A 19220-nucleotide genomic window follows, 5' to 3' on the forward strand; every position below is an offset into this window, starting at 1 on the left:
ATATATTTTTAAACTAGACCCGGGATACCAGCAAGTCTACCTTTCGTCTGCTTAGAACAAATGCGGTGAGACCAGTAGCGTAGTTTAAAGCTGCTGCCTCATCAATTACAAGCCTTCCAAACACCATTACTTGCATTTATTTAAAAACACTGGTGAAGGCCCTTTGTAATTTAAAAATGCTTACTTAAATAAAGAAATTTAAATACATTTTTGAAAACTATTTTTGAACTGCATGCTATCATCCTAACCAAACAGTTTGCTGCAAGATAAAAGAGGGCATATAATAAATCGTTAGTGCAAAATTAGCGCGTTAGATCAGAGAATCACAGGATACCTTCATTTTAAATACAGTGTGTAAAAGATACTCTACATCACTACAGAATCCGAGAACATCGTTTACCAATCAGACTTACCAGTCTTTGTCAGATACTGAACATTCCTCATCACTCCCTCAGTGTAAGCCCCCGGCTCATAATTGTCCATCTCACCCGAAACAATATGAGCTACTCTTGAAGCACGCCCTCGGATCGCGCCCGCTGCACGATCTAAGTTGTCAGCGTTTTGCTCTCTCAATGCAATGATACACTTGTTTACATCCTCAAGAATGTGGCTTTCTGCAAATAAAATAGAAGTTTATTTTTAGATAGCACCTTTACATTTTAGATACACAGTTCTTTTTTTTTTTTTTCCTCCCCCCTTCGCAGGCTTGGATATAAATCTTAAAATATGACAGCTATGCCACATTGGCCTTGAAATCTTAAAACTATTGATTGATTCCTAGAATTCAAAGGTACTGCAGCAAGATGTTCCCACGAGAAACAGCAGCAATAAACCAGTGAGTTACAAAACATTAGAAAACATCAAATCCCAAACCTTACCTACACAGTGAATATTTGTCCAATGAAGGAAACTTTATAGGGATAAAAGCTGTTACTTATTAGTGAAACCTTATCAAGCCACTGTGACAAAAGGTTCCATAAAGAGGCGCATCTCTCCAGAGAAACAAAGGTCTCAACAACTAAACTAATTCTACATCTGTGTGATTAGATCTCCGTGTTTAAAAAATTTCATTATGTGAATAGAGGAAGTAGTATCTTTGGCTGTTACCGGAATTACCTTACTGCATATTACGTTACTGCAATACTCTGTATTACTACAAATTGCCTATTAATTATTTATTTTTTCTATACTTTAGAGTTCTTATAATTTTATAGTAAGACATTTATTGCACTATTGTATGTATTATTTTAGACATTACTTGCTGTTTATCTAAATAGGAACGTGCAAATGTATATCCACATAAACATACATAAAGTACTGCCATATCCATATACGATATTGATATATTGTATATTGAATATTTCCTATACTATGATTCTGCACCTCTGGCTTTGCTCCTACAGCTATATTATTTCATGGTACCTTCTTGCCTCAAGACACTCTGCCCTTCACCTATCTCCGTTATCTTGTAACGATAAGAATTCTTTATTCTACTGTCATAGTCTTGTTCCTCATGTAGTCTTTCCTTTATTAGAATTCAACACCACCTCAAAAATTCAAAGCTACACTGAGGAGTTAAGAAATTCTTCTATATTTCCTCATCTACACCATAGTATAGTAACTGGTTTATGGGCCGCTAAATTTAAATGGCTATATTTATACCTCTTTTCTTTCTCAAATCACTTCCATTTCCTAACGTTGACTGCCTCACCATTCTTCTCCTTTGCATACCGTCTAGCATTTCTCTTTTTTCTTCCCACCTCTTCTATGCAAAGTTACTACCATTTGTTTCGCCATACCATATCCAGAATCTATCCATTTTTAGCTTAATGATTAAAATATGCACTGTGACTATAAAAGGCTATATTCACTGCCATCCAAAAACACGTACATGCAAAATGCTTTTATTTCTGGCACAAAAATGAACACAGCGTCTGGGAAAAGGTAGGGAGATGTTGCTAATCTAGGTGGAATAAATGCATGACACGCAGCCTCTGAAAGCCTAAAGGTCTCTCAGACATCAGTTGTTGGATGAGCAAATAGTTGGTTTGAAAATAACTCCGCTAGCCAAAAGCTTGAAGAAAAGAAAACACGCATAAAGTCACCCCATTACTCAAGGGCAGAAAGATGCAATGAAACAAGACTATTTCTTTGTAGCACTATCAAAAAAAATCAGTTTACACCACACTAATCGCTATATTCTGCCCATAGCCAATATGTAACGTTCACAGGGCTTCTTCAGTATTTCATAGAATAAGGTCAGGAAACATCTGGTAGCTAAAGAAGCATGTATTATGTGGTTAAGCAAACAGGTACCCAGTGGTCTGTTTGCTAGGGACGTGACCAGAAGTTGACTGTCTTCCTTAGAGACCAAACAGTCTCCTCCAGTGCAGACAGACCTGCAGGTATTTTGGAAATGCAAGGCTGCTTTTGCTGTTCTCTCTTTGACAGACTACTTCAGTAAATAATAAAAAAATTCTGGAAGTTGTCGTACACTGAGACAACTCGAGCTTCTTGACACGCTTCCGTTCTGAGAGGCGGAGAAGACTGACTCAGTACAGAAGAGAACTTAACTGATCTCAAACCTTTCTTTGCTATTTCACTCAGCTGCATGGGATGCAATAACCTAACTGAAGGGAGTTCCAGGTGGATTTCTGTCTAAGTAGGCTAGAAAAAAAAGAGATCATTAGGAGGGATGTAAATACAGCATGTCACACTAGCATTTCCAAGTTACCCATGCATAACGTAACACGTTTAAAAAACCCAAAGATTTGGCTAGAGCAGAAGGAGAAAATGGTTGCTTAAAAACTGATGTACCTAACTGTTGGGCTGACAGAGCCACAAATGAAACGTAGGCAAGAGCAAAAGGGTGCCGGGCCTTGAAAGCAAAGAAATAAGTTTATATTTGAAAACTTGAATGATTTCTCTTTGTAAAAGAAATTACTATGCTTCTGTCTTTCTGAACCTTTTTCCTCAACTGGCATACCTTTCCTCAACTGGCAATAGTAAAGCTGTATTTGTGTTTTACAAACTATTTTTTGATACTACAGAAATGCATACGTAGCAATGCAAAAAAGAACATTAGCAGGCAGGAGGATGGAGAAAATTCTGATATTAAGGGTAAGAGAAGTAAGATTGGTCATGAAACCAAAGACACGAATAGGAACTGAGATAGAACTGGAAGATAATGACAATATCTGTTACGTCAAGAGTTACACCGAAAACAGGAATATGGTACACTAGGATTCCAGGCTATAAGACCAGTATTGAAGAGCATATTGTATTTTTTCAAGCAAACATAAATACATGTACCTGTAAAATTCAACTTACAGTGTAGCACATAATATAGTAAAATGTAATTAAGAGAATACATTTATGGATTTTCTATTGTAAGAGCTTTCATACTGGTTTTGTTACTGAATTTTCTTTCCTATGAAAAGGAAAGAAAAGAGACCTAAAGAGACCTAAAATCTGCTTTGCCTGTCAGAACGTTTTACAACATTAGAAGGGCAAGACATGAAGGTAACTGATTTGCTGTATCTTTAGAAGTACCACTGTGAAACTTCTCCTGCAGTAAACAATGAATTAGTTCAGAGTATAGGCATTGCTTGTTAATGCAGATGACTGCCAGTTCAGTATGCCGGTATTAGATTATAACTTTATGTTATAAAAAGATAGATAACTGAGCAAGATAACTGAGAAAGCAACACAGTATTATGTAATAGCATGTCTTGTCTGAGTCAAACACGAGTATCCTGGAATTTTGTCCATGTAAAAATCATGAATTCTGGCTCGGTTTATCAAAGTGCTGTATCACAACATGCTTCAGTAAACATGGAAATTGTAGGTATGCTTTCAGGACGTGTCACCTATCTCCAGAAATAGTTTTAAGAGTAGGGATTTTGTTAGCACTGTTTGTTCAGCCCGTGCCTACTCTGTAACTACTGCCATGCACTACCACGTACATGCAAGCGGGGCAAGTAGGGCAAAGGAGGACTAGCTGTCATTCCAGTTCCAGCCATACCAAAGAAAACACATGAAAGTGTTATTGGGGGGACGAGGGGGATGGAGGAAGGAAAGGGACATACAAAGAGATAACACAATTCAGACTATCCTATGCTGTACAGGTTAGCATCTCCCCCTTCATTTTTCAAGTACCTCCCTCTGTGTACGCTCCATAGTGGGAAATTTCCAAGGAAAACACTTCACAAACATGCACTAGGTTGAGAAAAGCTGAAGCGCTAGAAGAGGTGTCCAAAGAGATGGCTGACATGCACAGAACGCAGGAGGAAATACAAGCAAAACCCCTCCACTTTTGCTGCCCTAGGTGCGTATTTCATCTCTGCGTTAGTTTTAATCGTCTGAAGTGCTAACAGAGGTAATTACAGAAGCAGACACAGCATGAGGTGCACTTTGAGGGTGTCTGTGTGAAGAATACACTGCCTTTCAACTGTTCAGCAAAGACGACGACTAAAAGGCCTAGTCGTATGCACCTGAAGGGTAAGGCCCTTGTGACGTCTACCAACTGAAATCTCAGTAGTGGAAAAACACAAGTAACTGCTTATCTTGGGAGATATGAATCTCAAGCAACTTTCAGAAACAAACTGCACATACTGTATGCATGGAATACATCTCAGAAAGCTCCCAGCTTCCAAGGCCTTCTAAAAGATGTTAAAACCAACAACACTTTCACGGAGAAAGGAAAAAAACTTGAGGCTAGATGCTTAATGGAAGCTCCATTACACCTGCAGGTTGTGTCCTGAGAACCCCATTATTTGGTTCGGTTCTGAATTGGTAAGAATACTTTTAAGTCATTTTAGAATGTACTTACCAAAGCATATAACAACATCAGGGAATATCAAATGCAGTGTGATATACACTTGCAGATACTGTGTTTCAAAGAATACAAAGGCACACGCAGATTTTAATTGCCATATATTGACCATCCACCTTATTCTAGTAGGTTCGCATGTGCTTTATTTTTTCTCGCTGCATCCATGCATTACGATGTTTAAGGTGTTAGTCGAGAACTTGACGCAATGGCAATTCTTGCCATGTCAACTCCCAAATTTTGGCAGTGCGACAGAACGCACAGAAAATACGCACAAAGAGCATAAAAGATCTTGTCCCACACTGCTACTATCAGTGACCGCCTTTATGAACGCTCATAGCTAACGAAATCAGTATCACTATGTTCTGAAGCTCTTCCCAGATGAGACAGTTCATAACCAATAAAACATTGTTTTACTTATTTTTCTCAAAGCACCAGCAGGCTTCTATATATTTGCCTTAGTACGTCTGATGGAAAAGGAAAAATAAAGCACTGATCACAGTCCAGTTGAGTTTGTTTTCACCTGTACCCTTCCTATAAGCGTTTCCTGCTACCATATAAAATGCTTTAGATCAACTTCTGACTTCAATCCAAGTATCCGACTTTCCAGCGCAAGATCAGGATGATGTATTGCTGCCTCTTCGTCATGAGTCACAATGTCTAGTGTAATTTTAACAATGGACTGACAGACATTTAAAGAAGTTGTCAGATTGCCACAGACACCAGAGCAATTATCATGAGTAGTGCTCTGTACATTCTCATTTTCCTTTGGGATCTTGATGTTAGTAGAACTGGCCAAAAAGCATATCCCAGCTGAGCTAACCATTGGGTAATAAAGCTGTCTTTGACAAAGCCATGACTCACACTGTCTCTGGGACAAAATCAATAGCTCTTCCCTTTCATATTGTCTGAAGGAAAAAAAAAAAAAAAAAAAAAACAGGTGATGCCCTTTCACGCTATTTGGCACTGGTAAGGCCTCAGCTGCAGCACTTTTATTAAAGTTATGCACTAAGTTCAAGAAAGTTGTGGACCAAATGGAGCCTTTCCAGAAAAAAAATTAAAAGAATTATTAGAGATTTAGGAAACAGAGCATAAGAAGAAGAACTAAAGAACTCTGTGTGTCTGGTCTCCTGAAGACAGGATGGATGATAAAAATACTTTCTGCAAGTTCTGAAGCAGAAAAGCTTATTCACTGATAGTATAGTTAAGCTTGACCAAAAGACAGGATTCCTACCTTTTACCATCTATGTACATAATAAAATGCAAGCAAAGAAACTTGGTACATAAAGTTCACTTCCTTTCAGACCACTCCTGTGGGTAGAACTGTTCCTTGGAAATGGTAATTTACAGTGCTACCCACAGGGTTCCAAGTTTTCCAATAACGGCACTGTCCAGTGAATGCTAAAAGAGATGCTCCAGAAGACTCATGAATTCTTGGTAAACCCAAAAAAAAGGTGTTTGAAACCAAATATTCCTAAGAACATCCACGCTTAGATTTAACAATTTCCGGTACTAAGGATAAGAGAGTAAAACCACTAAGGATAAGGTGCAAGAGCCAGTACACAGCTCCCTGTTATCATCCCTCCTATATTCAGCCAAAGAAAATGTGACTTACTTTTTGGCACCTGCGAGGCTCGATGTGGAATACTGTCCTGTTTTAGACTCTCCAGCACAGCAATGGTATCGACAAACTGAACAGAATCCATCTAGGGGCCACTAGGACAGATAGGGGCCTAGAGCATACAGCTTATGAAGAGAGACTTAGGGAACCAGATTTGACTAGCCTTGAAAAAAGGCTAAGGGGGAATCTAATTACCACCTTCTGTAACAGACAACGGGCTTTCACAGAAGACTAACCCATGCTGTTGTCGTAAGTATAGGATAAGAGGACACAAGTGGCAACAAAGGAAACTTAGGACGTAAAAAACATAAAACAAACAAACAAAAAACCCAACAACAAACAACACTTCATCATGAGTGTGGTGAAACACTGAAACAGATTGCCTGGAGACACTGTAAGAAAACTCCTGAAGAAGAATAGGTGCAAACGTTTTTGATTTGAGGTGCTAGCTAAAATAAAGTACCATTGGTCTTATGCAATACTAAGAAATGCTGTGTGTCTGCCACAACTATGTCCTTTTCCTGAAAGGTCAACTATGAATCCACAGCAGCAAGAGAGAGGAAATTTGGAGAAGCGCGTGCATCAAAAGCTTCCCGCGTTATTCACGCCAAAGGGAACTAGGCCGTGAGGACTCATTTACCTGAAAGGAGAACTGGACTAGCAAATGTGACAGAGAGTTCCAGGAAAGAGCCAGCCAGTCGGAAGAAAGGGAAAAACTAAGATTGTCCAGTGTCTTGGGACACAAGCATAAAAATATAATGGCTGTCTCAAGCGTGGAGATGGCGGCTGCATGAGAAAAGCTACAGAACAGTACAAGAATAGCGATGGGAAATAAAGATGAATGCAGGCAGAGGAAAGAGGGGAAGGCATAAAGGTACTACGGTGGAAGATACTGAGAAGTTCTTCAGGATCTATCACTCTCTGTGCAAGTCACTACAGATGACTTATGAAGAAAAGAGGAATCAACACTTCCACCCTGCATAATACTTCCACTGTATGTGTTTTCAAGTACTTCAATCTGTACTCTAAAACATTAACTTCAGTTTTGTTCACAGAAAATACTAAGTTCATACTTCTTTTGGATTTTATCCTAGGGTGAACAAAGTACTGATTGAGTTGGCGGTCTCTCCTTGAGATTAATTTCCATTCATATACACAAACACGATTCCAAGATGTCAGCATTTAAGAAACCCAGAAAAGCTTTAAAAAAAAAAAACAATAAAAACCAAGGTAAGAATGTTTCTTCAACTGAATGTCTATCAATTATAGAGTTGGCAGCCCAAAGTGATCAGTGTAACTGGCTAATGAAAGTTTCAGCTTACACAGGACTTCTCTCCATGCATGAGTGATTAATCCTTTCCAAAGTTTTCTTTCTTCCCCTCATTCATTTTAATATGGTTACAGTAAGCTTTGGATTGTTTGGAATGCTAAAAGCTTAAGCTTCAATCTTTGCCCTTAACTTCTCGGGCACAAATTGCAGCCTACAGAGAGGTTTCTGGATTGTAAGCTTCCCATTCTGCATTCAGATGTATTCCAGGACCTGGGGGAAACGCAGGAAGTACTGTCTCTCTCAGAGTCTGTAAGTCCCTCTGCCTTCCAAGAGCCTTACTCAAGCCAAACTCTGAGATCTCTGAAAAGGAGGAAACAGTACTTGAGTATACAGACTATCTTGATCGTTAGAGAAAGAATCGGGTAGAGGAGAGACAACGGAAAAGCACAGTTGAAGCACGGACACCTGGACAGGCAGGAGATATAGAAAAGTCAGCAGAAAAAGCAGAAACGTAAGCAAATCCAGCTGGGCAGGGGTCACTGTTCTCTAACTATAGAAACCACTTCTCTCTCTGGGGGTATGAGATCAAGGAAATTTGCATCTCCAGAAACACGCAGTGATACTCACATGACTTACCCTTGGTCTCTTCATTTGGCCTACTCGCATTAAACACGCTTCAGGTCAAACGAGAGAAACACAGGCAATTCACCTCATCCTTGACACACGTAAAAGCACTCAACTGAATTAGGCCTCCGAAGTGTCCATTTCTCTCCTCTGGCTATAAAAGCAGCTAAGAATACTTAGCTCAAACACGTTTTTTATTCTAAAGTTACAGGAGACAGTTCATACTCCCATTATCCATAATATAATTCAGGGTAGCAAAGAACAACCTTTTATGCATTAGTATGCTGTAATATGATGCTGACTTTGTAGGACAAGCAGGGAAAACTAAGTCAGAAATGGCAGCAGGACATGAAAGAGGAGACAGTGAGGGAGAAGAAGCAATACAGAATTCTTGTTCAGTCCTTAAAAAGCATAACCATCATGTAATAGCATTAGGGTTTTATGCCATATTGACATCCAAACCACTACTAACTTCCAGAACGAAGGCCGCATACTTTATTCACTCTAGATAAGCCTCAGCTACAAACCTCCATAACCCTAACTGTGTTAATAGCCACTCTCTCCCAAAAGAATATTTCTCTTGACCAAAGCAACAAAGTCCATAATCGACATAGGGTAAAAATTTTCCTAAAGATACAGCGTACCTTCCTAAATAAGTGCGACAACTAAATAACAAGTTCAGTAACTCATGAAGTGCCAAGGAATATAACCTTTCAACTTCAATTAGATCACAGCCACTGCTGAAAACAGTGAACAGAAAGCCCTACAGCCTACAATGGAAGACTAGACAGCACTTGCCTAGAAACTCTTTGAACTCCTCCAGTATGAACAGGCTCATACGCCAATGTTATCTGATCACAAATGCAGAGAGTAAGCAGGAAGTACTTCAGACAACCTGCACTATAAACCCAGCTGTGCTGAGTAACTCCAAAAACTCTCCCCACTATTGGAATACATTTACACCTAGTCCAGTTTACAGTAAGCTTTAGTGAGTTTAAGCTTCAGTGAACACAGCATGTTGGAAGGACATTGCCAGGTAAACTTATTGCTGCATTAACACTGGAATTGACTCTGTTTTTTTCACTTCTTCATTGAGGTGTATGGCAGGTGAAAGAGAAATAACGGTTATTACATAAAATAGGACAGGATCTGATTGGAGACAAGAGGAAAAAAAAATCACTATGAGGATAAAAAGGCAAGTTCATAAGGATAATGAAAAGGTTTGCTCAGAGAGGTATTATAAATCAGACCAAGGACAGAGATTAAGTGTTGACCCAGCTTTGAACAGGAGGGTGGATGGATCTCCTGAGGTCCCTTTGAACCCAAAAGATTTAATGATTCTGTGATACAGAGGAAAAGGACAAGAGGCAATGGGCATAAACTGAACCACAGGAAGTTCCGTCTGAACCTGAGAAAAAACTTCTTGACTGTGAGGGTGACTGAGCATTGGAACAGGTTGCCCAGAGAGGTGGTGGAGTCTCCTTCCCTGGAGATATTCACAACCCGTCTGGATGCGATCCTGGGAAATACGCTCTACAGGACCCTGCTGGAGCAGGGAGGTTGGACTAGATGATCTCCAGAGGTCTCTTCCAACCTAAACCATGCTGTGATTCTGTGAAAAATATTTTAAGAACTTCCAGCCAAAAAAGGCACGTGCTAAGGCTAGCGTATCTGGCCCTACAAATTACTGGAACATGCCTTCTTGGTAGTAGAAATTCCTTTACAGATTTTACCATAAAATTCTTCAGACCTTTTGCCACCATCAGGCTTAACATAGCAGTTTCTCTTTCTCAGTTGCTTACGATATCTTAGACGTAATAACTAGTTAACAGTATATAATTTTCATGCTTCCCTTTAACCATTGGATAATGAAGAATTATTTGCCTTAGAGAACTGGGTCATGTTTTCTGATGCGTGTGGCATCCAGTTCACAAAACAGACAAGAAAGCCATTTTCTTTCCATTCAGCCTTCACTTCCATTGGGATGCATATCTAAAGCATTTATTCTTCTCAGAACGTAGAGCTTTTTATTTATCCTCTCTACGATCCTCGGGCAAAAATTCAGGGAGGATTCATTACTCAGTAGATGAGCTACAGAAGAGATGGCTGTGTGTTTTTGCTGAGATTTTTGTTTTTTTGTTAGTTCCTGTTAGCTTTTCAGCAGTCTATTAAGAAAACAGTCTCGGGGAGAATCCTCATGTACAAGACAGAGGATTCTTCTTCAACGCAGGAGGTTAGGGCTGCTGTATCATCCTCTAAGCGCTCCACTGTCCTTTGTTTGGTCTACTGTACCCCATTTGCCCCTTTGGAAGGCAGAGCTGCTTGCAAAACTGATTATTTAAATACAGTAGATAGAGGCCACAAAAAACAAGTTACAGTCTCTCTGCTAGGAAGGCAGAGATTCAATTTTCCATATCATTTGCTCTGCCAAAAGAGAAGAGCTGAAGTCTGCAGTTTTATTGCCTTAGGTGAAAAATGACTTGGCCCTAAACAGAGTATAAATAAATCTGGCTGATAAATGAAAAAGTTATTGTCGCTTTCTGAATTCTGCATTCAAAAACCAAACCTAGCTAAAATATTATCTAACGTGATGAAAAATCTCTCTTGAAATTCAGAAAGGCCTTAATAAATCATAAATTCCTGAGTGTTTTCTGAGCAATATATTATTTTAAGTAATTAGTATGTACCAGGGATTACACAGAGAAAGCCATGGACTCAGCTGCAATCTTTCTCATCCGTTAATAGAAGTCTTTTGAACAATGAAATAATAAGTCAGATTACAGTGAAACAGTTCACAGCACATATCTTAAAAATCAATGTATAGCTAGTACCCTAGTTAATAATTTTAGGGGAGGTGCCCTAGAGAGAAGAGCTGGCAACCTTTCCAGGTTGGATTAAGTGGCAAAAAAGAAATCTGCATTTACTAGGGCATGCTCAATGTCTTTCTTTTCAATAGCTGGACGATTTGGTCAATTTATCACCTTCAAAAATATTTAATCTCCTTTGGGAGGGGAATAAACAAACATGAAATTATAATCTATTTCCTGCTGCTAAATTAGCGGTGTATAACTGGAGAGCTTCTTGCATTACCTGCTTTACAATGCGAGTAAGAAAGCAGATCATATTACGTTAAACGCTAGCTATTTCAGTTAGGTCAATAAAATATCGTCGAAAGGTAATAGCCATATGTCACTCTTAGGTAACTCCTCAGGTGAAAACACTGACTTTATGATAACAGCCTCTTGCAATAGCTTTACATCCGCTATTAGGAACATCTAATGAACATGTAGTAGTTCTCTCTGACACAGTAACGTCTGTCCTATCTGTGGGTTCGTTAACAGATGGAAAACATATTTAATTGAGAGAGGTTAACTTGGGATAGAAAAATTCAAAAGCTACAAAAATGTCAAATTCTCAGCTATCATGAATTTGTGAATTTTCCTAGTGGAAGTATTAATATAAATTCATCTTCAGACTGTGCCGTGTACCGGTGAAAGTAGTTTTATCCCATAAAACTCCAAACTCGAAGAAAGAAAAGTTGGCTTTTCATTGTATTGGCATTTCCACTAAAGTATAAACTTGCATCATTTTAGGGTCAGCTGCCCAGTAACATGGTGTTGCATACCCTTCTTCCGTTTACTATTTAAGAAGCGATACAAACTCATACAGCCATGTAAGCTACTTACCCATAGCTATACAGTATCGTAAGTATACAAAGTGAGTAGAACAACAGGATATGGGCAAGCGTAACACGAAATTGTGAAACAAAGACCAATTCATAAAGATGAATGACATAATGAGGTAAAAAACTAATATTTGGGATTAAAAAACTGAAACAGACAAGATGTTAGTTGTATCCAGATGTCTCCAGTTGCTAAGAGCGAGAAAATTCAAACAAGCACCTACAGTGTAAATGTTAAATACTTGATTCGAAGTTCCAAAAAAAAAAAAAGACATGAGAACTTTTAAAGGAGTAAGAAACGGCCAGCTGGCCCATCAGCTTATTCTTCTTTTAATATTAAATCTGCCTTGCCGTAATGCCTAATCATACCTGGAACAAGTTCAGTGGTGTTATCTCAGCTATCTTGTGTGAAAGGCCATCCTTGCATATGTAAGCATCTCTGTGTTTAAGAAAAAACAAACAAACAAACAAACTACTCTGGTTTTACTTTAATTTTTTTTTGCTGTATTTTCCATCCATCTTTGTTGGGTGAATCTGATTCATTTCATATTAGGTTTATTTAAAAGTCCACTTTTTAGATGAGAAATGAAATCAGCTCACCAAAAAGGCCTAATGTATAGAATAACCCCTGCCCCAAAATCCCTATTAGTTGGTAAGAAACAAACAAAAAAAATTAAGAGAGTTGTTTGCACAATGTTGATGGAATTAAATGAAAATCACTTTGACAGTCATGCTTCATCTGTCTTACCAATATCCCTCCCTTTTATCAACCTGTCACTCAAGACGAATCAGAAACCTAGCTTCACACAGCCTTCAACAGAAAAATACAGAAGATGCTTGTTTACTATTTGATACCCACATAGATTGCACTGACCAAACAAAAGTCAGCTTGCAATAAAGACACCCACCCTCTACCCTCTTTTCATTTTTGTTTCCTTCTGATTTATATGCTTCCCAGTAACAAATCCTGAATGGCAAAACTGATTTTAATACATTGTTCCCATACATGAATCTTACACACCAGTGAAGCACTTACACTGTGTAAGAGTGCTTACTTGTGATGGTACACCTGCCATTAATCCTGACCTTGCCATCCCTTAATCACTTTGCAAATATTTCTTAGGGACACTGACCTTCCACCAATAATTGTACCTTAGATTTTTTTTCCACGTACCCAACAGGGTATTAAACACATTGTAACAAAAATTCGATTCACCTGGAAAACACAGTAATATTATAGCTGCAATCTTATAAGCATTAAGTAAAGGAACTAAATGTTGTTGCTCAGATACGCACACAGTGCCACATGTGCAATAAGAGTAAACCACATCCTCAAACAGAAGTAGTAAAATATGTGCGCGCATGTGCGTGTTGAGAAAGAGAGCAAGAGAAAGAAAACAGACACACATGTATACAAAAATATCATACTGGAATTAAGACTACTCAGACTACACTTTGTGCACTTACAGTATGATTACTGTGGGAAATAACGCCAAGAAAACAGTAAACTCAATTTATCTGCTATCTGTATTCTAATTCCAGGGAAAACATAGGACCCTTCAGCCAATTACGGAGGAACACTGTCCTTTATGTCTGCCCTACTACAGTCAGGTGCCAAAACAACTCAGTCACTAGTTTCATAATTTGCAAACAAAATAGGGACAGGATTTAAAACAAAAACAAAACACACTACCACGCACCACGTTGTTGGAACTAAATTTAAAGGATCTGCTAAACTTACTGCGAGTAAGTGCCTGGGGAAGCAGGTCAGACTAAAAAGGGCCTGCAGACAAACACCACTATAACGCTTCTGCCATTATCGACTATTAAGATTCTAATAAAACGTTATCAGAGCTTCACATGGCATACTGAAGAGAGTTTGCTGATAATGATTCAAGGCTGACTGCAAAAGTGCTGGTAAGCGAGCAGAGTCAGTTGCTACAGCCACCAGTGTTACAGTTAAAAAGCTGAATAAACATCCTTTTTTCCTGGAGTTCTCTTCGTACCTCACCTCACTCCAGCTTGAAGGAACATGCAAGCATTCAAAATTATTTCTAATGTGAAGTGACATTAATAAGCAATTTGTAAGATTGCCACAAAAGAAAAAAGAGAGTCTGATTTTGCCAGCAATAACCAGCTCGATGTTTTTATTTGGTTTATTTTTATGAAAGGTCTAAAAAAACCATGACTTGGCTAGATAAGATGACTTCAGACAAGAAGAGATTTAATTCACAAAGATCAGAGTAGCAGATTAGCTGAATGATTCCAAGTACAGCCCTTTGCAACTCAGATATACGTCAGGGTCACAGTTCACAGCCTGTATGTACTGCTTTAAAACAGAGAGCAATCACACAGTAGTCCCCAAGGTGTCAAATCTTGCTCAAAAGGGTGCTCCAGACCCACCCGGCAGGACTTTGGGGTTTCTGTGTTTAGATGAGCCCTAATACACAAGTATTGCAGAAGGGACGACAGAGAAGGAAATATATTTTACTTCTTACCCAAGGTGTCAAATATTTCAATAGTGACTGCTGTTTTATTGGAACTGTGTACAGACTTCCAGCAGTGGCCAGTGAAATCAGGAAAGAAAGTCATTCAATACCTAATGTTGTACATAATTTGCTGTAAATTCTCTACAAATCATATACGCAGGCTACAAATCATACATACAGGCTATAGCCCCAAATCTCATGATCTCAAGCCAGGAGAAGCAAAGTGCTTAAGTGAATTCCTTCCTCTAGACCCCTCCTACATAAATATCTATTTTGCAGTCTACAAATTCAATCTGATCTTACACCCAGATTTTTTTCTAAAACGAGGACTTCCAACTTTGTGAAGAGTAACTGCACGTCCTAGTCAGCTGCAAGAAGTTCCAAAGAGTAGGCAGTCTTCTGATCATTAGGGACACCTCATAAACGTCCTACCACTGGTTAGTAAATTCACCAGAAGGGACCTTAAGGGAGCACACCACCTTCAGCAACATGCTTTTGCTTTTTTCTTGCATACGCGTATGTTTATAGCTCTCTTTTCTCAGGTTTCACTTAAAAAAAAAAGGGGGGGGGAGGGGGGTGTTGACTTGCCTTGCACACCATCCTGTCCGCTAACTTACATTCGTAAAACATACACCAGAAGTTCCAGAACTACAACACAACCTGCTGTGAAACCTGGTAACAGGTTTTGTATCATATCTGGAAATCAGACAGGAAGTCTGCCATTCCACACCACAGTGGCATAGTCATTTTAAACTCCTAGTGCTACTGATCAAAAAATAATTTTCCTTTATTGCTTGGTTGTGCTTATTTAGATATCAATTTTCAGAACACTTACGTATGTTTCCAACAGACCTCCTTACAAAAGGCAAGCAAATCAATTCCTGCAAAACTGCACAGGAACATGAAAAACTACTGCCACCCCTGCAGCTGGAAAGCCGTTAGGAACCAAGCTGCTAAGAAAGAAACACAAAAAAATTCATCTCAGACTGTATCAAATCCATGCATCTTATACCATGCTCCAAAGGCTGCCAAATCTGAACTCTGCTAGATCAAAGACGAAGTGAATTCCAAATGCAACAGCCTTCAAAACTTCAGAAGAGTATTCCAGTAGTTTGTATAGGCCGTGCTGAGAAAAAGGTCTTGCAGATATCTAAGTCTCAGCACCAACATAATGAAATTCAATAAAACGTGAGCAAAATTCAGTATGGATTTTCAATTTATAAATGAAAATTTTAAATAATCCAAACAGCTGAGTCAACTACAGAATTGCATTGCCCAACTACTTAGTGCCACCTACTTACTGGGTAGCTTGGCACACCTTTTGATTTGTTCTGGCTTTCTACAGCTCTATGAAAAAAATAATAGTAATAATAAAAGGCTAAAACCTTCTCATAACTTTAGCAATAGGTAAGGGAAATCTTCCATTACAAAAGGCTAACATGAAATAGCAGGCATTCATGGACAACACTTGTCAAAACCTTTTCCCAAAAATTCGAGTGCGATACCTGATCAACTTGTCAGCTGCAGTATAGAAGACGTAAAATAATAGTCCCTAAAAATGCATCAATTATCTAAGAAATGTAACACCACTATTGTTATGTTTGCCCTTGAGACTAAGCAATAAATATTGAAAGAGTAATCTGTATTTACATCAATTAACTGGGGACAGTACTGCACTTTTGGGGCAAAGTTAAAGAACAGAGAAGGGAGGTGGGAGGAAACGTTAGAACACTAGATTTTCAGTTAAAATGAAATGGAAACAGTAGTAACAAATTGCCAGGGACATCAGACATTCATCTAAGATTTCGAAAGGAAATCCAATATAAAACTGCTGGACTAACTGTGACACGTAACGTATTAACTAACTTTGATAACAGAGGAATAAAAACTGATTGTTAGACAATAACTTTTCAGAAGTTCAGTAAGAATCAGGAGAAACAGACCAATGTGAAAGATTTCTCTACTGGGCAAACCGGTAGAAATTATTATTATATAGAACAGAATAGGAGACCTAGATAAATATGACATAATGAAAAACAGTCAGAATAGCTTTGTAGAAGAGAAAGTTATGCCTCACAAACATGAAATTTTTAAAGGCATCCACAGACACTGAGATACACGATTCAGTTGACTTCTACAGCCTGGATTTCCAAAAGGCTTTTGAGATGGTTTCGCAACTTCTTAGAGAACTCTCAGATGCCACAGGATAAAGTAACAGATTTTCCCGGGTGTCAGCTACTTGTTAGAATACAGAAAGCAAAGGATAGGAATAAGCAGACAATTTCATAACTGTATTAACCGCCAGTTCAACAGAGACCTGCACTGGCATTCTGTGATTCAATATACTCAGAAGTGACAAAGAGTACTGAACTGACAAAGGAGGGTTTTTTCTGATTTAGGATAGTTAACGCTGAAGTTATCACAAAGAAGAACGGTAGACGGCTATCACAGTTCTAAGTGACTAGACGATAAAACAGACCACATGCAATGTCAATAAACTCGAATTAACATGCATAATGAAAACCAGCCCTAAGTCTATATATAATGCTGAGCTATAAATTAGTCCCTACTATTACGCAGAAAAATTTCTAGCCAGTTAAAATAATTCTCTAAAGATAATCAGCCTAAATATGATTAAAAGGTAAACAATGTTAGGACTTCCTAGGGAAGACCTCACAGTGAAGAAAAAAAGAGTTCTACAATAATCCATAACATGCGTAAATCTTAAATGCTGCATACAGTTCTGGTCACTACTCCCAGCTAAGAAAAAAAAAAAAAATTCATGTCAGAAAGCAGGAAAACTAAAACCAAAAAATCTACTTATTCCCAAAATACCTCACTAAATTGCTGAAGTAACGCTTACATAAGGTGGAAGGCCAACAGCTTGAAAGAGAGAAACAATGACAGTGGAAGATATGTCCAGCAAGCTTTGATACAACTTTAAGGTGAGGCGGTCATTAAGCTGATGATCGATGAAAGGTATACCTGCAGAAGCCAACTCTGGATGGCCACAGATACATACTCTGAGTCTTCAGTCTCCATCAAAATGGCAAAAATTCAAAGCAATTTTCTTACACCCCAGGTGAGCATTATGACAATGGGATTCAACAGTTTTAGGACTGGTGAATTCACATTTATCCTGAAGCACCATTACAGGTAGGCCAAGTAAACTTAAGATAAAAGGCAATAAGATCCACTGTGGAAGTTACCTTCCTATTTGAAAACTGTTCCTCCATAAACAAATACCTACATCTCTTTTTTTTTTTTTTTTTTTTTTAAAAACATACCTCATCTCTTTCAAAAAGCGTGGCACGGTATTTTTCTATTGCAGGTGCCAAAAAGCCAGAATGAAAATAAAAACTTTAATTACGAGTCTCCAAATAACATCTTGTTTTCTTCCTATTTCCATAGCTATGCTAAGAGTAAATCTATAATTAGCAATTTTTGCAATGCACTCACCTATAAACACGTTACGTGGATTGGAAAAAACAGTATTACAGTGAACCAGAACTCTGAACCACTGATGGGAAAGTAATTATATCGAGAGAGATGAGCAAGCCAGAAATTCGAATCATTCTCTAACTCCTTGTCCAAGTATTTTCAGTATGTTTTGCAGTTTGCTGTGGCTTGCCTGAAATGTCCAGACTGCTATCTTAATGACTGTAACCGTCCAGGAGTAATTTGAAACATGAACCTGACCAAACTCTAAAATTTAACGTTAAAAATATTTAAAAGATTGAGGCTTGACCTTATGATTGACTGCATTTGACTGCTATTAATCAGGTGGGTTTTTTTTAGGGGTGGGCTTAACTGTAACAGTTGTTGCCCACAGGCAAATTTTACAAATGGAAACATCCCAAAGACAAGCGCCTTCGGAATAACTAAGCATATTAATCTGATTAGTCCAAAATACATCCTATACTTTGTATGTGACTTGAGCACAAGTGTCTGTGTTTCTTTTCTCCTCACTTATTCCCTGTCAAAATAAAAAGTCTTACCCATAGAAGTACCTGAACTGCAATAACCTCAGCCCAGCACACATTCTTTAATGCAAGTTTAGCGTAGGTGTTCAGACAGATGAAAACCAGCATGCTTTCCTAAATCACTGAATAAAATACAACAAAATAAAGTGCAGTCCCCAAAAAATCCAGAGATGTCATATACTGTTTCTGGTTGCAAGTGCTTCTAAGTTAGCAGACAAAAGCTGTTAAAAGAACAAGAATGTAGGGATGAAGGCAATTCTAGAAGTTTCATAAGACAAACTTCAAAGGAAAGAAGTTATAAAATTTAGGGAGGAAATACAAGGCCTTAGGACACTGAGGAGATTTAGGAATAAACTGAGATGAAATTATGTATAAAAGTTTCTACACTTTGAAAACACTCTAAAACATTGTGAATAACTTTTCAGAACACTGAGCTTCAGTAATTTCCTAAAATACAATTTCCCAGGTTATCCAAAACTTTGAGTAGACTATGAGGGGAAAAAAATCAATGAGGATGAAAAGGATTTCACAGTGCTGGAAAAATTATTTTCAAGAGATATCTAGACAAATTTCACACTTACGTAGGGATTATTTAAAGTGCACGTGAAGGCAGAGACAGTACAAGTTGTTGGAATACAAAAGAATCCACTGTTTTCTAAAACAAAAATGAAAATGTTTTACTCTAACTTGCATTAGGTGAGACTTTTAATGGGTAGAATT

General features: G+C 38.3%; 1 protein-coding gene across 13 annotated transcripts in view; it reads right to left on the reverse strand.

Moving 5' to 3' along the window:
* CTNNA3 (catenin alpha 3) overlaps positions 1 to 19220 on the reverse strand; it is a 571770-nt gene that overhangs the window by 151199 nt on the left and 401351 nt on the right. For all 13 annotated transcript variants that reach the window (XM_009676053.2, XM_009676026.2, XM_009676018.2 and 10 more), the window contains one exon: positions 414 to 614. In XM_009676053.2, the coding sequence (XP_009674348.2) occupies positions 414 to 614 (201 nt within the window). The remainder of the gene's footprint in view (positions 1 to 413; positions 615 to 19220) is intronic.

This window comes from Struthio camelus, chromosome 7 (assembly GCF_040807025.1).
Source record: "Struthio camelus isolate bStrCam1 chromosome 7, bStrCam1.hap1, whole genome shotgun sequence".
NCBI lineage: Eukaryota > Metazoa > Chordata > Aves > Struthioniformes > Struthionidae > Struthio > Struthio camelus.